The 21910-nt window shown below is 39.6% G+C and overlaps 1 protein-coding gene across 4 annotated transcripts in view; it reads right to left on the bottom strand.

Moving 5' to 3' along the window:
- Positions 1-7733: 7733 nt before the first annotated feature.
- The window catches only part of aoc1 (amine oxidase copper containing 1), a 51804-nt gene continuing 37627 nt past the window's right edge, over positions 7734-21910 (bottom strand). For all 4 annotated transcript variants that reach the window (XM_061965719.1, XM_061965720.1, XM_061965717.2 and 1 more), the window contains 4 exons: positions 19879-21414; positions 16556-16844; positions 16344-16476; positions 7734-8530 (listed from right to left, as the gene is read on the bottom strand). In XM_061965719.1, the coding sequence (XP_061821703.1) occupies positions 8261-8530; positions 16344-16476; positions 16556-16844; positions 19879-21412 (2226 nt within the window). In that variant the 5' untranslated portion in view covers positions 21413-21414 and the 3' untranslated portion in view covers positions 7734-8260. The remainder of the gene's footprint in view (positions 8531-16343; positions 16477-16555; positions 16845-19878; positions 21415-21910) is intronic.

Raw genomic sequence — 21910 nt, 5'->3', positions numbered from 1 at the left:
ATTTTCTCCCAAAAATCTTCCGAAATTCAGGCGTACCTGAATGACGTGTCGCCAGCATGTTTTCACGTCCGCTTTCCCACAATATAAACAGCGTGCCTGCCCAATCACGTTATAACTGTAGAATGATGGAGGGAGAGTTCTTTGTTTCTTATGTGGGTTTATTGTTAGGCAGTTTCATTAACGTCCTCCCAGCACGGCAACAACACACAACAACAGCAGTCATGTTTTCGTCTACCGTAAAGCAGTTCGTCTGCCGTAAACAGCAATGTTGTGACACTCTTAAACAGGGCAATACTGCCATCTAATGTACATGCATATGTGACATTAACATCTCGGGCTTTTAGAGAGTGCAGTGCACAACTGCGCACACAACAAGGAGACAAAGCAGAATGCATCATCAGAGAGGGTGTTCAGCATGGTTAGAAAAATAATGACAGAGAATAGAACAAGGATGGACAATTCAACCCTTAACTCAACAATGAGTAGATGAGTGTTATGTGTGTGTATATGTGTAAATAAATGAACACTGAAATTCAAGTATTTCTCTTATTTATATATATATATATATATATATATATATATATATATATATATATATATATATATATATATATATATAAAGCTAGAATTCACTGAAAGTCAAGTATTTCTTATATATATATATATATATATATATATATATATATATATATATATATATATATATATATATATATATATATATATATATCAATCAATCAATCAATCAATGTTTATTTATATAGCCCTAAATCACAAGTGTCTCAAAGGGCTGCACAAGCCACATATATATATATATATATATATATATATATATATATATATATATATATATATATATATATATATATATATATATATATATATATATGTGAAATACTTGACTTGGTGAATTCTAGCTGTAAATATACTCCTCCCCTCTTAACCACGCCCCCACCCCCAACCACGCTCCCCACCCCCACCTCCCGAAATCGGAGGTCTCAAGGTTGGCAAGTATGGTGAAACAGCACGGCTGTATGATCAGCTCCCATTTCCTCACACAGTGCAGAGAACAGTCGCGTTTTCAGTGGTCGTGTTTTGATCAAATTTACCGGCTCACATCTGTTAAAACCTCATTGAGTTCGGGGCTGAGCTGCCTTGACGCGAGTGCTTCCCGGTGAATGACACAGTGTGTCCAATGCGCATTTGGCGCAACCCTCTTTATTAGAGCCAGCTGCAGCTTGTTTCTTGACCCTGCCATGGTCATTGCGCCATCAGAGCAAAAGCCCACACAGTTTTCCCATTTAAGGTCGTGTTCTTTGAGGAAACTGTCCATTATCTTGAACAGCTCATCAGCAGAGGCTCTATTTTTGATGTAGTTGCAAAACAGCAAATCCTCCGCATTCACAAAGCGGACGTATGCGATGAACAGGCAGTCTTTATTGCTGTCAGTAGCTTCGTCCACTTGTAAAGCAAAACGACTTTCTTTTCATTTGTCTCCGAGTTGTTCCTCAAGATCACTTGCAATGTCGCATATACGTCTCGCAACTATGTCGTTTGACAGTGGGACAGCTTTTCATTTTGCTGCGCTTGTCTCGTCAAGTTTGTTCCGCTTAGCCCCGCCCCCATTAGTTACTGTTGCTATGTCTGTCAAACTTTTGCTCCTACCTAGAAATGTAAAGCCTACAGGAAAAATAAGTAATTTACATTTATTTTTATAGCGGATTTCACAGACAGAATCACAAAGTGATTTACAGTGTGTATAGAAAATGAAAGCATAGTAAAAAAAAAAAAAAATCTAAAAAAAAAAAAAAAAAAAAAAAAAAAAATTAAAGTGAAATTCCCTCCCGTTCCTCGCGCCCCACCTGTCATGTCCCTATTCCCCACCAGTGGGGCGCGCCCCACACTTTGAGAAACGCTGTCTTAAGTGCACAGGAAGCCAGTGCAGGTGAGCCAGTATAGGCGTAATATGATCAAACTTTCTTGATCTTGTCAAAACTCTAGCAGCCGCATTTTGTACCAATTGTAGTCTTTTAATGCTAGACATAGGGAGACCCGAAAATAATACGTTACAGTAATCGAGACGAGACGTAACGAACGCATGAATAATGATCTCAGCGTCGCTAGTGGATAAAATAGAACAAATTTTAGCGATATTACGGAGATGAAAGAAGGCCGTTTTAGTAACACTCTTAATGTGTGACTTATTTTTTATTTTTTTATGACTGAGGTCCTTCTGGGTCCCCGGGACCAAAGTTGAGGGGAGCCCTAAAGACTAAAATAAATGAATATATTGTATTGGTTTTGAAAATGAAAAATATCAAAATGGCCCCTGCATGCTCTGATTTTTCAATGTGCGGACACTGGTGGAAAAAGTTTGGACACCCGTGGTTCAAACGATACTGAAGCATGGATGAAACACAAGTGATACTATTGATGCCTGTGTGCTGCGTTGTTCGACTGTGAAGCATCAAACTGATTTAATCAGGAAGCTTCTTTCTCCGTCATCCACCTAAATGGAACTATGTCAAAGGAAAAATTCGAAATTGTGGATCATTTCGATTTAGTATCGCAAAATAAGGTAAACTTAATTTTCGTCTTTACTATTTGGCCCAGAGTTGTGCATTTCATAGTCACTTAAAACAACAATTTAATTTGCAAACTATTAATTTAAATGAAATGTCTTTTAATCCAGCAGATGGCGCCATCATGAAACAGCGACACAGTATCAGTGCAGTGTCGATACAGCTAGTGAGACTTAGGAGTCATTTGCTAGAGTTGCCATGACAACCAATCCAGGAATTCTTGTTACTTTGGTTTGTTTCTCTCCCTCTGCTGGACGTGCACACACGTGTAAAACATTAATAAGCATATTCAACAAAAGGAATGTAAACACTGTCTGTTTACCGACAGCAGCTCGCATTATTTCACTATGATGTTCGGAATGTGGGCAGGAAAGTGTATCGTTCGGTTGCCACGGTGGCGACTGGCATCCTGGATTGTTTGCAGAAAGGATCCGGTTTCAAACTGTTTGCACGCACTCCTGCCTTTTGGAGGAGAACCCTTCCCGCCAAGAAGTCGGGCGCAGCACGCTGTGTTCTCAACAGCGAGCGAGCGGATACGCAGCATCCTGCATCCTGCATGCCTCTCATCACTAAACCTCATCCATGGTGATGCTTCACGGGGTTAAAGGCAGCAAATTAGTGACAGGAAACAAAAAGTCACACCTATGGACGCTTTAGGATGTTATTGAAGCTGGAGTGAGCCTACACGAGTAAACCTGCAGGCTTTAAAGGGGAACATTATCACCAGACCTATGTAAGCGTCAATATATACCTTGATGTTGCAGAAAAAAGACTGTATATTTTTTTAACCGATTTCCGAACTCTAAATGGGTGAATTTTGGCGAATTAAATATTCGCTCTCGGAGCGATGACGTCACAACGTCGCATCGGGAAGCAATCTGCCATTTTCTCAAACACCGGGTCAAAACAGCTCTGTTATTTTCCGTTTTTTTCGACTGTTTTCCGTACCTTGGAGACATCATGCCTCGTCGGTGTGTTGTCGGAGGGTGTAACAACACGAACAGGGACGGATTCAAGTTGCACTAGTGGCCCAAAGATGCGAAAGTGGCAAGAAATTGGACGTTTGTTCCGCACACTTTACCGACGAAAGCTATGCTACGACAGAGATGGCAAGAATGTGTGGATATCCTGCGACACTCAAAGCAGATGCATTTCCAACGATAAAGTCAAAGAAATCTGCCGCCAAACCCCCATTGAATCTGCCGGAGTGTGTGAGCAATTCAGGGACAAAGGACCTCGGTAGCACGGCAAGAAATGGCGGCAGTTTGTTCCCGCAGACGAGCGAGCTAAACCCCCCTGGATGTCTTGGCTCACACCGTCCCAAGATGATCAGGAGAAGAATATCAGGAGAAGAATATCGACCCTAGCTTCCCTGGCCTGCTGACATGAGGGTATGTCTTCAGAATATATTAATTGATGAAAATTGGGCTGTCTGCACTCTCAAAGTGCATGTTGTTGCCAAATGTATTTCATATGCTGTAAACCTAGTTCATAGTTGTTAGTTTCCTTTAATGCCAAACAAACACATACCAATCGTTGGTTAGAAGGCGATCGCCGAATTCGTCCTCGCTTTCTCCCGTGTCGCTGGCTGTCGTGTCGTTTTCGTCGGTTTCGCTTGCATACGGTTCAAACCGATATGGCTCAATAGCTTCAGTTTCTTCTTCAATTTCGTTTTCGCTACCTGCCGCCACACTACAACCATCCGTTTCAATACATTCGTAATCTGTTGAATCGCTTAAGCCGCTGAAATCCGAATCTGAATCCGAGCTAATGTCGCTATAGCTTGCTGTTCTTTCCGCCATGTTTGTTTGTGTTGGCTTCACTATGTGACGTCACAGGAAAATGGACGGGTGGTTAAAATCAGGCACTTTGATGCTTTTTTTAGGGATATTGGGTGATGGGTAAAATCTTGAAAAAAACTTCGAAAAATATAATAAGCCACTGGGAACTGATTTTTAATGGTTTTAACAATTCTGAAATTGTGATGATGTTCCCCTTTAAGGCAGACTACTGATGGATGCTATCATAGCATGGCGTGGTGGGTAGAGCAACCGTGCCAGAAACCTGAGGGTTGCAGGTTCGCTCCCCGCCTCTTACCATCCAAAAATCGCTGCCGTTGTGTCCTTGGGCGGGACACTTCACCCTTTACCCCCGGTGCCACTCACACCGGTGAATTGAATGATGAATGTTAGGTGGTGGTCGGAGGGGCCTTTGGCGCAAAATTGCAGCCACGCTTCCGTCAGTCTACCCCAGGGCAGCTGTGGCTATGAAAGTAGCTTACCACCACCAAGTGTGAATGATTGATGGGTTCTACATGTAAAGCGACTTTGGGTACTTAGAAAAGCGCTATATAAATCCCAGTTATTATTATTATTATTATTATAGCGTCTTATGTTTACATATTTATTTAGTTTAATGTTCAACATATAAATCTGATTAATCACACCTCGCACAATGAAATGTTCATGTGTAATCTATATCAGTGGTCCCCAACCTTTTTGTAAGTGCGGACCGCTCAACGCTTGAAAATTTGTCCCATGGACCGGGGGGCAGGGGTTATTTTTTTTTTTGTCATAAGAAAATACAATCATGTGTGCTTACGAACTGTATCCTTATGGGGGAGGGAGGTTTTTTGGGTTGGTGCACTAATTGTAAGTGTATCTTGTGCTTTTTATGTTGATTTAATAAAAAAATTGAAAAAATAAAGATTTTTTTATTTTTTTAATTTCTTGTGCGGCCCAGTACCAATTGATCCACGGACCGGTACCGGTTGGGGACCACTGATCTATATCATGTTTTCTTATAATGTTTGATCGAAGAATGAAGAAAGAAGTGACTATATGGACCGTGTTTCGATCGAACCCTAGGGGTTCGGTGAGTCTGGCTCAGGGGTTCGGCGGAGGTCAAGACACACCCGACTCATCGTGTAAATAAAAACTTCTCCCTATCGGCGTATTACAGATACGGCAACAGCAGAAGTCACACTGATTTGCAGGTGTGTAATTTGTTGTGAGTTTATACACTGTTAGTTTTGTTCTTTGAACAAGGTGATGTTCATGCACGGTTCATTTTGTGCACCAGTAAAAAAAACATGGTAACACTTTAGTATGGGGAACATATTCACCATTAATTAGTTGCTTATTAACATGCAAATTAGTAACATATTGGCTCTTAACTAGTCATTATTAAGTACTTATTAATGCCTTATTCGGCATGGTCTTTTTATAACCCTAACCCTCAAACCCTGGCCCTAACCCTCTAACCCCAACCCTAAACAAAAAACTCTAAATTAAGTCTTTGTTACTTATAATATGTTCCCCATACTAAAGTGTTACCAAAAACATAACTTTGTCTTGAATTTGAAAAAAAAAAAATATTATTATTATTTTTCACTAAAGAAGGGTTCGGTGATTGCGCATATGAAACTGGTGGGGTTCAGTATCTCCAATAAGGTTAAGAACCACTGATATAGACACTTTAGGACCTAAAGTGTCTATATCAGGGGTCTTCAATGTTTTCCAGGCCAAGTTAAAGTTAAAGTTAAAGTACCAATGATTGTCACACACACACACGCGGTGTGGTGAAATTTGTTCTCTACATTTGACCCATCCCCTTGTTCACCTCCTGGGAGGTGAGGGGAGCAGTGGGCAGCAGCGGTGGCCGCGCCCGGGAATCATTTTGGTGATTTAACCCCCAATTCCAACCCTTGATGCTGAGTGGAGGTAATGAGTCCCATTTTTATAGTCTTTGGTATGACTCGGCCGGGGTTTGAACTCACGACCTACTGATCTCAGGGTGGACACTCTAACCACTAAGCCACTGAGTAATACCCCCAAACTGATGGAGAGAGGGAGAGGGAACCCTCTACGTATACATTTTGTATGAAATTATGGCAACTCGAGCGCTAATCGCTACCTGACAACTGGTGTGCTGATCACTAGAGCACTAATCACTAGCTGACAACGAGCACGCTTATTACTAACTGGCAATTAACACGTCAATTTGCTAGCTGATAAGTAGGGCGTTTATCACTAGGCGACAACTAGAGCCCTAATCGCTAGCTGACAACTTGCGCGCTGATTGGTAGCTGGCAAATAGAGCACTAATCACTAGCTGACAGCTAGCACGCTGATTGGTAGCTGACAAAGAGCGCTAATAGCTGGTAACTAGAGCACTAATGGCTGGTTGACAACTAGAGCGCTGATCGTTAGCTGGCAACCTCTAATCTCTAGCTGGCAAGGCGCCAAATCGCTAGCGGACAACTATGGCGTTAATCGCTACCTGACAACTCAGGCACGATTCACTACCTGGAAAATAGTGCGCTAATCGCTAGCTGACAACTTAAGCACTAATTGCTAACAACTAGAAGGCTGATCGCTGACAACTAGAGCGCTAATAGTTAGCTAGTAACTAGAGCACTAATTGCTATCTGAGAGCTAACACGCTAATCACTAGTTGACAACTTGTGCACTGCTCGCGAGCTGATAACTTAAGCGCTATTTGTTAGCTGACAACTTGAGTGCAAATCGTTAGCTGGCAACTAGAGCGCTAGTCGCTAGCTGATAACTAGCACGCTGATTGGAGGCTGACAACTGGAGCGCTAATAGCTAGCTGATAACTAGAGCACTAATTGCTACTTGACAGCTAAAACGCTAATCACTAGCTGACAACTAGTGAGCTGATCGCTAGCTGGCAACTAGAGGGCTAATCATTAGCTCACAACTAACACGCTAATTGCTAGCCGGCAACTAACATGCCAAACCACTAGCTGAGAACTAGGGCGTTAATCGCAAACTGACTGACAACTAGAGCACTAATCGCCAGCTGACAACATGAATATAATATAATTATTAATGTTTTGCTATTTTTTCCAACTTAACTACTGTACATGAATGACAGTATGTTGGCTCAATGTTCATGTGTATTTAAATACATTTACATTTGTGGAAAAATTGCGGGGGGAATATTAAAAAATATATTTAAAAAAACCTATCATAAATTTCACGGCTGCAGACACCCTCTGTTGAAGACGTCTGTTTTAGGTTTACAAAGTATATCGTACAAAGAAAGAAACTCCAGTAACAACATAGGAAAACACAGCAAAAAAGCGGAAATTGCAACAAGTTTTGTCTTTAAATATATATTTCCATTTATTTATTTATTTTCAAAAAAAATATCAAAACGGTTCCTGCATGCTTTGACTTTTTATTGAACCACCCTTGGTGTAAAAAAATTGGCAGGCCCCTGACTTAATATATTTATTTGATATTCATACTTATGTTAATAAAGTTATGTGATAATGAATTACATTAAAATGTTAATTTAAAAGCGCCAGTTTGTCTTTATTGTAATGTACACACTAATTTGTGTATTAATTTCAACAGTACAAAGTCCACATGTTATTATTGGTTGTATTTTGCAACATGCCTGCTTGTTTGATTATAAAGCTTCAATATGGGATTTGTGCAGGCATTGACACATTTCATTGATTTAAAATAGCCATATTAAACAAGTATTTAATATCCTCCTGAGATCAATGTCCTCCGCAGTGGACATTTGTGTTCTATTTCTTTTATCGGAGTTAAAAAAAGAAGAATATAAGGAAGACGATCTTAGGAAAACAAATGTTTGAATCCGAGCAGTTTGCCACTTCCAAAGTTGAAATCATAAAAATACTCCTAGACTTCTGTATGAGAGCCGTTGAAAAAGAATGCCTGGTCGGTCACACAAAGATCTTTGACCTCTGGTGTCCACCGTTGGACATCGGGTCTTCCGTCCTTTCCTGGTCTGACGATGACTGTGCTTCTGGATGCTACTGAGGGGTCTTCGTCAAAGAAGTTGAAGGGTCGAAGGAAGAACCCTACGGCGTTGCCAGGCGTTGCCGTGTTGGGGACGTCCTCTGAATGAGGCACATGCAGGAAGCCCACCGTTACCCAGGCAACCAGATCCTAGTCACAGGAGAGTAAAGTTTACTTATTGATTTGTCATCAGCACACAAAACATCTTTATTTGTCTCCTTAAAAGTGCAAACATGTCAGCATTGACTTTAAAGACCATGAATTCTTCTCAGGGGACATCATAGTTTAGTCCTTTAGTCACATGACCGAATATACTTTTTAACCACAGCAACCAAGGCTAACAACATTTTGAATGTGTATTCTATACAACTTTGTGCTGGACTTGAGCTCTTTAGGTCCATAAGTGACATATAGGAAACATTTAATAGAGTCCAAGTACAAACCCCGTTTCCATATGAGTTGGGAAATTGTGTTAGATGTAAATATAAACGGAATACAATGATTTGCAAATCATTTTCAACCCATATTCAGTTAAATATGCTACAAAGACAACATATTTGATGTTCAAACTGATAAACATTAGTTTTTTTGCAAATAATCATTAACTTTAGAATTTGATGCCAGCAACACGTGACAAAGAAGTTGGGAAAGGTGGCAATAAATACTGATAAAGTTGAGGAATGCTCATCAAACACTTATTTGGAACATCCCACAGGTGAACAGGCATATTGGGAACAGGTGGGTGCCATGATTGGGTATAAAAGTAGATTCCATGAAATGCTCAGTCATTCACAAACAAGGATGGGGCGAGGGTCACCACTTTGTCAACAAATGCGTGAGCAAATTGTTGAACAGTTTAAGAAAAACCTTTCTCAACCAGCTATTGCAAGGAATTTAGTGATTTCACCATCTACGGTCCGTAATATCATCAAAGGGTTCAGAGAATCTGGAGAAATCACTGCACGTAAGCAGCTAAGCCCGTGACCTTCGATCCCTCAGGCTGTACTGCATCAACAAGCGACATCAGTGTGTAAAGGATATCACCACATGGGCTCAGGAACACTTCAGAAACCCACTGTTAGTAACTACAGTTGGTCGCTACATCTGTAAGTGCAAGTTAAAACTCTCCTATGCAAGGCGAAAACCGTTTATCAACAACACCCAGAAACGCCGTCGGCTTCGCTGGGCCTGAGCTCATCTAAGATGGACTGATACAAAGTGGAAAAGTGTTCTGTGGTCTGACGAGTCCACATTTCAAATTGTTTTTGGAAACTGTGGATGGCGTGTCCTCCGGACCAAAAAGGAAAAGAACCATCCGGATTGTTATAGACGCAAAGTTGAAAAGCCAGCATCTGTGATGGTATGGTGGTGTATTAGTGCCCAAGACATGGGTAACTTACACATCTGTGAAGGCGCCATTAATGCTGAAAACTACATACAGGTTTTGGAGCAACATATGTTGCCATCCAAGCAACGTTACCATGGACGCCCCTGCTTATTTCAGCAAGACAATGCCAAGCCACGTGTTACATCAACGTGGCTTCATAGTAAAAGAGTGCGGGTACGAGACTGGCCTGCCTGTAGTCCAGACCTGTCTCCCATTGAAAATGTGTGGCACATTATGAAGCCTAAAATACCACAACGGAGACCCCGGACTGTTGAACAACTTAAGCTGTACATCAAGCAAGAATGGGAAAGAATTCCACCTGAGAAGCTTAAAAAATGTGTCTCCTCAGTTCCCAAACATTTGCTGAGTGTTGTTAAAAGGAAAGGCCATGCAACACAGTGGTGAACATGCCCTTTCCCAACTACTTTGGCACGTGTTGCAGCCATGAAATTCTAATTTAATTATTATTTGCAAAAAAAAAAAAAAAAAGTTTATGAGTTTGGGAAGAGTGGATCGTGAGATCGACAGGCGGATCGGTGCGGCGTCTTCAGTTATGCGGACGCTGTATCGATCCGTTGTGGTGAAGAAGGAGCTGAGCCGGAAGGCAAAGCTCTCGATTTACCGGTCGATCTATGTTCCATCCACACCTATGGTCATGAGCTTTGGGTTATGACCGAAAGGACAAGATCACGAGTACAAGCGGCCGAAATGAGTTTCCTCCGCCGGGTGGCGGGGCTCTCCCTTAGAGATAGGGTGAGAAGCTCTGTCATCCGGGGGGAGCTCAAAGTAAAGCCGCTGCTCCTCCACATCGAGAGGAGCCAGATGAGGTGGTTCGGGCATCTGGTCAGGATGCCACCCGAACGCCTCCCTAGGGAGGTGTTTAGGGCACGTCCGACCGGTAGGAGGCCACGGGGAAGACCCAGGACACGTTGGGAAGACTATGTCTCCCGGCTGGCCTGGGAACGCCACGGGATCCCCCGGGAGGAGCTGGACGAAGTGGCTGGGGAGAGGGAAGTCTGGGCTTCCCTGCTTAGGCTGCTGCCCCCGCGACCCGACCTCAGATAAGCGGAAGAAGATGGATGGATGGATGGATGGAGTTTGAACATCAAATATCTTGTCTTTGTAGTGCATTCAATTGAATATCGGTTGAAAAGGATTTGCAAATCATTGTATTCCATTTATATTTACATCTAACACAATTTCCCAACTCATATGGAAACGGGATTTGTATTTTTTATACCTTTGAAAACAATCTTTTGTTCACATTAACAACCATTACCTTGGGTGCAATTCCCAATGTGGCGTTGTCACCTAATTTATTAGATTTCTATATGCTTGGATTTTATGTAGCATCACTTAAATTCCACATTAAAGTTTCATTTTTGAGATATGCACACTGGCCGCCAAAGTTAAAATAAGTTCAACAATAAGGTTGTTTGAGTCAAATTAGGAATGTGTAACGCTACCTACAGTAGGAAGGGGATTCATATGGCCCAATTCATCGTTTGCCTGACACATGAAATGTGACAAATTGAGGGGTTGCACGATCCACACTGGCCGCGGGATGGCAGTAGAGTGTTGAATATCTTAAAATGTGTTTTGTGGTAATGCAAACTTTGACCACAGCGTCAGTTCCTGTTTAGACTGACACTTTCCATTATTTTCAGCAGAGTGCATTGCAAAACGATTAACACCCTCTACGTTATCAGAATGCCACAACACAGAGTTGATAAAGTTCCCTCCAGCCCACAGGCCAAAGAGCATTTGAGGAAAGCCTTTCAAAATCCAGCTGGTTGTTTGCGAAAAGTGCATTTAGTTCTTGAAAGAACAAGAACAGAGAGGATGAGGAGGAAAAAGGTGACATACGGGAAAATATTGTCATTCCATGTGTATCAGGTCTATCTGAGAAACTCAGAATATTTTTTTTTTACCAACACAACATCACAGTACACTTCAAACCAGGCAACACCCTGAGACAGAGACTAGTGCATCCTAAAGACCGGACACCTCACACCCACAAAAACAATCTGGTGTATGCTATACAGTGTACTGATGAATGCACTGATTCATATATTTGGGAAACAAAACAACCACTAGGCCGACACATGGCACAGCATACGGACGTTTACCTGCACTTCAAAGAGAAACAGCACTCCTTTGAGAACAAAAATTTACAAATTCTGGACAGGGAGGACGGTTGGTGAAAAAGAGGAATGAGGGAAGCTATGTCACGGTTGAAAAACCAATCCTGAACGGAGGAGGAGGTTTGCGACACCACCTGACTCTACAGTTTATACCCCAACATATAACAAGAGTTAGGAAATTTCTGTTCACAGAATGATTAACAACTGATTTTAAGATGGCAGTGGTCGGCCCAAAGCGGTCATTACACAATACCTCAATGCTAACAAGGGGGATTTACATTTTAACGAAGGGTGGCTCTTTTGTATCTCAACAGTTGTTTTTTCCCCTACAATAGGGCAGGACCATCTTTGTTCGGGAACGCCGTACTTGTGTAGAGTATAAATAGGTGGTGTTTTGAAAGAAGCATCTAGACTAGATTTGACCAATACAAGTCTAAAACTAGATCTGACCAACCTAAGCCTCGGCCTGGCCTGATAACAAATTTTGCTTGAGGATATAATGACCTACAAATTATTGCCATTGTTTATGTAATGATAATACATAATAATTAGGGATGTCCGATAATGGCTTTTTTGCCGATATCCGATATTGTCCAACTCTTAATTACCGATACCGATATCAACCGATACCGATATATACAGTCGTGGAATTAACACATTATTATGCCTAATTTGGACAACCAGGTATGGTGAAGATAAGGTCCTTTTTAAAAAAAATTATGAAATAAAATAAGATAAATACATTAAAAACATTTTCTTGAATAAAAAAGAAAGTAAAACAATATAAAAACAGTTACATAGAAACTAGTAATTAATGAAAATCAGTAAAATTAACTGTTAAAGGTTAGTGGGGATGGCGTGGCGAAGTTGGTAGAGTGGCCGTGCCAGCAATCGGAGGGTTGCTGGTTACTGGGGTTCAATCCCCACCTTCTACCATCCTTGTCACGTCCGTTGTGTCCTTGGGCAAGACACTTCACCCCTTGATCCTGATGGCTGCTGGTTAGCGCCTTGTATGGCAGCTCCCGCCATCAGTGTGTGAATGTCTGTGTGAATGGGTAAATGTGGAAATAGTGTCAAAGCGCTTTGAGTACCTTGAAGGTAGAAAAGCGCTATACAAGTATAACCCATTTATCATTTATAATTTACTATTAGTGGACCAGCAGCACGCACAACCATGTGTGCTTACGGACTGTATCCCTTGCAGACTGTATTGATATATATTGATATATAATGTAGGAACCAGAATATTAATAACAGAAAGAAACAACCCTTTTGTGTGAATGAGTGTGAATGAGGGAGGGAGGTTTTTTGGGTTGGTGCACTAATTGTAAGTGTATCTTGTGTTTTTTATGTTGATTTAATAAAAAACAAAAAAACAACAAAAAAAAACAAAACTATACCGATAATTTCCGATATTACATTTTAACGCATTTATCGGCCGATATTATCGGACATCTCTAATAATAATAATAATGCATGCATATAAATTCAAATGCAATAAACTTGTATATTTTAAACATTGTAATTAAAATGAAAACGTTTAAATCTCCAAGTTAAATAAAACAAAGAAATATTAACAATAAAATATCATTGTCAGTTATTAACATTTTGCACCCGAATAAAAATCACAACCAATCTTAAGGAGCGTATTGGTTCCAATTAATTTTAAAATATTAACTTTAATGGTTAAATAAAGTATTGACAAACAAAGTTGCACTTCAATATTGAACATGTCGGCAGAGGTAGAGTTGTACATTAGTTAACTGATAATCAGGTTAGGACCTTCTTTAACAAAAGTGCAGAGTAACAATATAAATACTGCAGTTTAAACATAAGTATTAACAGTTTATATGCAAAAAAAACTTTTGTCTGGCAAATTCGGAGTGAGGAACATATGACATGACAACATAACAAATGTCTGGTAAGGTACAAACGCGTGTAGACACTAAAAGCGACCAAAGGCGTAAATGCGCTTGAAGTATGCACATGGCGATTTATCGACAACACTTATCGACTTAATTTTTAATTATCGTCGAATATCGGCCCAGGCCTACCTAAGTCTAAGACTAGAGCTCACTAACCTAATTCAAGGGTTGGAATTGGGGGTTAAATCACCAAAATGATTCCCGGGCGCGGCCACCGCTGCTGCCCACTGCTCCCCTCACCTCCCAGGGGGTGATCAAGGGTGATAGGTCAAATGCAGAGAATAATCTCGCCACACCTAGTGTGTATGTGACAATCATTGGTACTTTAACTTTAACTTTAACTTTAAGAGTAGATCTGACCAATCTACGTCTAACACTAAATTTGACCAACCCAAGCCTAAGACTAGATCTGACCAATCTAACTCTATGAGCATGAACTGATTAAGCCTATTTGGATGAGAGGTGAAAGGTCTTCTAAAACATACCAAACAGAGAATAAATCTATTTATGGCAACGACGGACCAATTTATGTTTAAATTAGGGTTAGGGTTAGTTTAAAGGGGAACTGCACTGTTTTGGGAATTTTGCCAATCTTTCACAATCATTATAAAAAACATGACGACGGAGATGTATACATCTTTAAATGCTTTCTAACTCATAAATGAATGTAAATAAAAGTCAGCTTATACTGGAACCAATGGAAGGTTCCCTGAACCGCCTACAAAACCGAATAAATAAACATCCAAAAAGCGCCAACAATATTCCATTTACAAATTGGGTCTTGAATATTAACCAAGTAATAGTGATATTGTTATTATAAGCGCTAACGCAGACAAACAATAGCGGCGCCGTGATCACGAGCTTGTGTGCCAATGTCGACATGATCGACTGGTAATCAGCTTCCTTGCCTCAGTGCTCGTGGAAGTAGATTCTAGATCTTAAATCATGCCTTTCACCTGGATAGTAAAAGGACGAGGATGTAATCAGACAACTTGCTATACTGTGACAGCCAATTTAGACCCGGAATATTTAATGTTGTTATAAATGTGCCTGTTTTTACGTTACACACATACTTAGTTTTGTTATAAAACCTTTATGGAAGTGTTTGGGTGTTTTTTCAAGGGCTATTCTCAATAGGCAGAATAGAGCAACTCTCATAAGCTCCAACGTAAGCAGACTTTTGATTGCATTTATTTATTATTCTGAATGCATTAAAAAAGAAAAACATGTGTTCTTCTCTTACATAATGATTGTGAATAATGGGCAAAATTACCAAAAAAGTGCAGTTCCCCTTTAAGTTTCACTTTTGCATCACATATTACATAACCGTGGTGCATTCAAGTACCCTTGAATAAAGTTCAAAACATAGGCATCAATATATTTTTAATAACAGGGGAGGCTTAACCCCAAGTGGAAGACCAAATAAAAAAAAAAGCATAAATACAATTTAAAAACCCTATCTAAGGGAACATGTATGTATATTAATTAAAACTCAATTTTAACTTTATATTAAATTTGGCATCACCTTTTTGTAAAAGCAAAAAACAAAATTTATTTTTAATACAACAATACAAAATTTAAATTTATGGGGGTTTAAGAATATTTTTGGTATTCTTTAGCCCCTCTGCCATAAATTATATCAAAAAAAATTTCAAAAATGTTTTCTAAAATTATTTAAAAAATATTTCATAAATACTTTCTAAAAGTATTTGTACTATTTTTTTAAAGTATTTTAAAAAAATATGTCGAAAACAATTTTTAAACTTATTTTAAAATATTTATATTTATTTTATTTAATTTCTAAAAAATTCATAATTTAAATTATTTTAAAATTAATTGAAATTTTTTTTTAAATTAATTGGAAAAAATATTATTACAAGCATTCAAAAACAATTTCTAATCTTATTAAAAAACTATTTCAAAATGTATTTTAAAAATATTTTTCTGACTATTATTTACTCTTTAGTCTCTCTAAAAAGGTGGTTAATAGAAATTATTTTTGATGAAACAAAAACAAAACAAAATGAAACAAAGACATTAACATGTACACATTGTTGTTTATGATCATGGAGTGCATCATCTACTGTGCTTACTGGTTATCACGTTGGGGAAAACTGCCAGCTGCGTAGAACATTGAATATGAAGATGGATGATTTGAAGTTTATACATTCAAGATAGAACCGGTTTCCAATCATCATCTAGATAGGATAATCCCATCTTTAAAAAGTCAAAAACATAAATAAGATTTTTACATGTTTTTTTAAAAAGCTACTTCAACCAATAATTTGTTTTTAGTGCATGTAGTGAGTGCGTTAATGTGGGGTGGTGGTGTTAGGTTTAGGTTGGGGTTGGAGCACTTCAGGAGTCTAATAGTGATTATAAATAAGTCATATTAAAGACTGAAATTGGGCCACACAGTTTTGTTTAGGGCCACAAAAAGCCTTGCTAACTAACTACCTACAGACTGACAGACTAACATGGCTTCCTTGCGGAGGTATTAGCGTCACCTGGTTTACGATATTTTCATTGTTGCGAATGAAGTCTTCAAAGTTGACCACAGGTTTCCAAGGATCATTCTGGTTATAAATACTGCTGCTGGTAGGCTCGTTATCTTTATGACGCGTCACAGCCAGAGGATATCTGCAGACAGGAAAACGTGTCTTTATCGTACAACATACAATAAGTTACGTATCTTTTTTGAAAAATATGTCAATATCACCTGGACCACGTGATGCCATTTTCTTCTCGCCAGCCTCTTGGCAGCACGCTGTCAGCATGTGAATTCATCTGAATACGATAACCTTTCTCATGACCCCACTTGTTTTTCTGCTTTGGGTTAGAGAAGAGCACGTAGCGAGGGAACTTTTTGCCAAAGCGGAAGGCAGCAGAACGTTCCGTCTTGTGTTCCGTCCAGTGGAGTTTGGATTGGACAATAGTGTCCTTTGGACTCCAAGGATTTGTGAAGTTGACAAATTTCAAACCCATCGACTGAAAACTGTTCTCGCGACCTGTGACAAAGCAAAGAAATGACTCCATCACCCGAGTATCGATAGCAGTATCAACAACATTGTTAATATCAGTATTGACATTATCGATAGCAGAATCGCTACCTTTGAAAAATAATTGATTAGAAGTTTATGGTACATGCTAACGCTTTCAGGTTTATGATGGCTAAAGTCCATGTTGATTGACAAGCATCAATAAACGTCTGAGATTGAAAGCACACATATTTTCTACTACATATATTCCTCTGAAGTTTAAAAATACCAACATCCACAAAAGACAATTTCATTTAAAAAAATATTTTGTTATCAGCGTCCTCAGCAGTGGACATTTGTTTTTTTCTTTTACACATTTCTCTGTCCTGTTATGACAAACACTAATGTCCACTGCAAAGGACACTGCTTTTTAGGAGCATATAAGACAATTCATCATACATTGTGCACATTTTTACACTTCATATTAACTTCTTTTTACGCATGTCTGGTATTAATATGCAATTATTTTTCATGTTGACAAGAGTTTTGAGTCTGTGAGAAATTATATCTAACAAGTTTTAAAAAAAATTATTTTTGAAAATATTTCTGAAATTATTTCTAAAAGGGTTTGTACTTTTGCCCCCAAAAAGTATTTGAAAATTATTGAATTTAAAAAAAAAATTATTACAAAAATTATTTGACCAGTATTTTAATTTTAATTTTATTTCAAAAAGCATTTAAATGATTTTTTAAAACTATTTAAAAAAATAAAATAAAAACAATTTTAAAAATTATTAATACAATTATTTCTAAACGTCTCCAGAATAAAAAAATAAAAAAAAGATTTAAACATTTTAATGTATTTCAAAAATAATTTCTAAATTTATTTGAAAAAGTATTGCAAAATTATTTCAAAAATAGTTGTAATTATTTTTTCAAACTACAACATTTTTTTAGAAATTATTTCTGAAATGTTTTTTAATTGATTTTAAAGGTGCCATGGGTCGATGCTGTGCTCGGGATCTTTCTCCCCGTGACTGCGTGAGTTCCCTCCGGGTCCCACCTCCAAAGACATGCACCAGGGGATAGGTTGATTGGCAACACTAAATTGGCCCTCGTGTGTGAATGTGAGTGTGAATATTGTCTATCTGTGCTGGCCCTGCGATGAGGTGGCGACTTGTCCAGGGTGTACACCGCCTTCCGCCCGATTGTAGCTAAGATGGACTCTGGCACCCCCCGCGGCCCCGGGGGTGATAGGCGGTGGGAAAATGGATGGATGGATATGTAGTAATGTGGCTAGAAATGGTACTGCAATCACGGTCAAAATTCTGTAGTCCCCTCCCACTCTCCATGACTGAGGTTGCCAGATACGCAGCCGAATCCGAATCCTACTCGAAGTAACTTTGAATGGCAATTGACGAGTCCTACGTTGTAGGTTTCTCTTGTGTATGCTTCTTGCAAGATGGTTTACTAAGTAATTATGCCACATTTTACAGATGTCGATTAGCCAAATGTATTAGTAAAGTTACGCTGCAATATTTTCGTCGGGAGTCGGGACAGATTGTTGGCTTTAACCTGCTAAAATGTCTAGTTTGACCGCACGGACCACCATCAAAATAATTATATATAATAACATATATTATATATCGCATAGGCCTAGTTTGATGGCAAGCCAAGGCCAACATTAAAATTACCGCCACATTTCGTTCAGCATTACTCCATGTTGCATCAAACATGACACACTGCATTTTCTTCCATGTACTCATGGCACCATCTTTCAGTGCAGAGTGCGAGTCTATGAGTCAACCCACGTTACGCATAGATCATATAGCCTATTACCATGTCAATACACAAAGTAGAAAGTCATTACATGTAATGCATTATATTGTGCAAAGCAAATACCACCCCATATGTGCCTGATGCACATACAGTACCAGAAACCGCAATTAGCCGTGCTAATGTTGGAATGCATTTCCTCAGTATATCAGCATATTGAGAACGAAATAGGCACTGACACTACCCATATTAAAATTAGCAAGTTTGGCGTCAGATGAAAAACTCTTCTCTGCCTTCAATCGTCACCATCTTTCAAAGGCATCCGCGATACAAATCCATGTTTTGTTCCTGACTTTGTCATGAATAAGTTGAGAATTTTTAACGACGCCTTTTAGATTTACTAAGGTCTGACATGTTTAATAACTTTACCAGTGGCAGTAGCCGGACGAAGAGGGCAGTGCGTAACTGGCAACCTGGATGTGACACGCTCACGGACTTTCTAATTGGTCAAACGCAGAGGGCGGGGCATCAAAATGAAAACAATAACAAGATTTGGGGCTGTAAATCTAATTTTGAAATGAGCATATCCTGGCTGAGCTACAGTTATCATTTATAGAGGCATTGGAAAAGAACATGATTTATTATTGCCCTTTTGACATATCAGGGCCATTTAATGATGACTCACAAGAAATTATTACATATGGCATTTAAAAAAATAGTTAAATTACAGTATTACTAAACTTTTTTTTTTTAATTGTCGCAAAACCTATTTCCAAAAGTATTTCAAAATGTATTTGAAAACTCATTCATAAAATTATTACGATAGTTATTTCTATTTCTGTTTTTTCCTGTGAGAATAAAAAATAACCTGAATAAATCAGAGAATAACCAATTATTGCAGATGTTTTCAAAGTTGTCATCCATATTGTAAAAATAGAAAGATAGTTGAAATATTAAATACTAATAACGATAATATTAATACATTTATAAACTACAACACAAAGCTGAAAAGAAGGCTATTTTCTTTTGTTGAATAAATATGCAATTTTCTTAGCTTGTGTTCTTTTTTGTTTGCAAAATGAAAAGTATATTGAACATTGAACATTTGCCATGTTTTGAAAGTCAAATGTGTTCATTTAAAATAACACTATTTATACCTTGTTTTACAACATAAACATCATGTATATAGTAGAATATCAACGTTTGCACATTCTTGCTCTGCTGATGTGATTTTGCTTCCAAGCTGAATGAAATGTGAACAATATCTGGTAAGATTGCTTCTTCTTACCAGCAACATCCAGGTCCACTTTGTAGTGGATGAGGTGCGTGTGCAGGTTCCCCAAGACGTAGTCGTACACTTTGTTGCCGTACTGAAGTCCTTCTGGGGTGAAGAAGGTGGCGTGGATATAACCTGTAGCGCTGACCTTGACCTCCATGACCCCATTTTGGTAGAAGATGAAGTCCCAGATGTAATCGTAGTTGTAAACTGTGGACGTTGTCCGTAAGACTAACACTGTGCTGTCCAGCCCTCCGTAGAACGTATAACCTCCCCTAAAGTTGTCGTCAAAGTGTCTTCTCAAAGGCAAAGCTGTGGTGGTCTCAAAGACACAAAGAGCATTTTTGTATAGCACTGGTTTGTTGGAGTCGTAGAAGTGATGAAGGTCGACAAAGGTTGATATTGCTGGACAGTCAATTCCAGGCGCCAGTTCAAAAGCTAAGGTTCCCATCGCCCAACCGGCATCTATGTACTTAGTTTGCATTGCAGCTGGAGTGTGACCAGAATAGAAAGCAATAGCTTCTTGCAGGCTGACCTCGTAGGCGATCCTTTCTCCATTGAAACGGAGATCGAACACCTGAAGTCCTGCTGAGGAACGAACACCGTAAGCAAACGACCAGCCGGCGTATTCAACAAAGTTACCATCGATGTGATAGCGGTGCCCCTGAGGCTCCACCACTTTTGGTCCTTGGGTGTTGGTGCTGCTTGGACTACGTGGAGTGAAGGTGGAGTAGAGGTCTTCATCATCATGAGGAGGAAGCGTCACCTTCTCCACAGCTCCTGATTCGTACTTCTCAACCAACTCTTCCACACTGTCAAAGTACTTGCTGTTGTACCAAACCTTCTCCACCATCCAAAGGTTTGGATCCAGGTCTTTATGGTTGACCAGGAACTCAAAACCGATGGGGTGGATGTAATGTCCTTCTATGTACTTGACCATCATGATCCAGCTTCTTCTCTCACCTGAAGACAGTCCTCTAGGGGCGATGTCCACAAACATCAAGCAGTGTTCAGAACAGTTGATTTTGAACATGAACCCTCCTGTGGTCTCAAATAATATCTTGTGGGCTTTAATTGCGATCTTCTCAACCATGACTCCAAGGTGGTGACTTTCTACAGCCGTCACTGGCCTGGACTCAAACCTGATTGGTCGATCACCTTTGAACCTCTTGACCTCGTGAGATTTAGGAGACGGCAGAGGACTCACGATAAACTCTGTGATGTTCGGTCTGGTTTGGTTCCCAAACTGGACAATGACACGAGCTTGTCGTGGAGGTTTGGCATGACCGCGATCTAAAGCTCTCAAGGCTTCATGCTTCTTAGGAACATGAAGCTCCATCATGAGAATACTGTTCTTCTTTAGAGACATGTTGTCCACATCGGTGAGTCCCAGGTGTGGAATGGCATGCAGGTACTCTCGCACGGCCTTCATCTCACGGACTGTCAGGTCAGCAAACATGGGAGCGCCGTGATGAGCCCACTCTCTGGTTCTGGAAGCTTTACTGCCAGCCAAGCTCGCCACAAGCAGCAGACACAGAAGCCTCATTGCTAGAAGGCAATTATAGAGACAAAAACATTACTTGAACAAAAAAATACAAAAAACATATACTGTATATCAACCAAGACTTTTACCACAAAGAAAAATAACTCCAGTGCTGTTATTTTTCTGGAATCTCAAGGAAACTACAACTGCACAACACATCAGGGGCATCCAAAGTTTTTGCATGAGAATCAACGACAAAAATCAATCATTTGGCAGCCATATTGATATTTTTAATTTTATATCACCCATTTAAAGTAGTTCAAGAACCTCTGAGTCTGGGGGAAGAGTGAATCGTGAGATCGACAGGCGGATCGGTGCGGTGTCTTCAGTAATGTGGACGCTATATCGATCTGTTGTGGTGAAGAAGGAGCTGAGCCAGAAGGCAAAGCTCTCAATTTACCGGTCGATCTACGTTCCCATCCTCACCTATGGTCATGAGCTTTGGGTTATGACCGAAAGGACAAGATCACAGGTACAAGCGACCAAAATGAGTTTCCCCCG

Source organism: Nerophis lumbriciformis, linkage group LG07, assembly GCF_033978685.3.
Source record: "Nerophis lumbriciformis linkage group LG07, RoL_Nlum_v2.1, whole genome shotgun sequence".
NCBI lineage: Eukaryota > Metazoa > Chordata > Actinopteri > Syngnathiformes > Syngnathidae > Nerophis > Nerophis lumbriciformis.
Note: the sequence above shows the minus strand (reverse complement) of the source record. Positions and strands in the feature narration are given on the sequence as shown.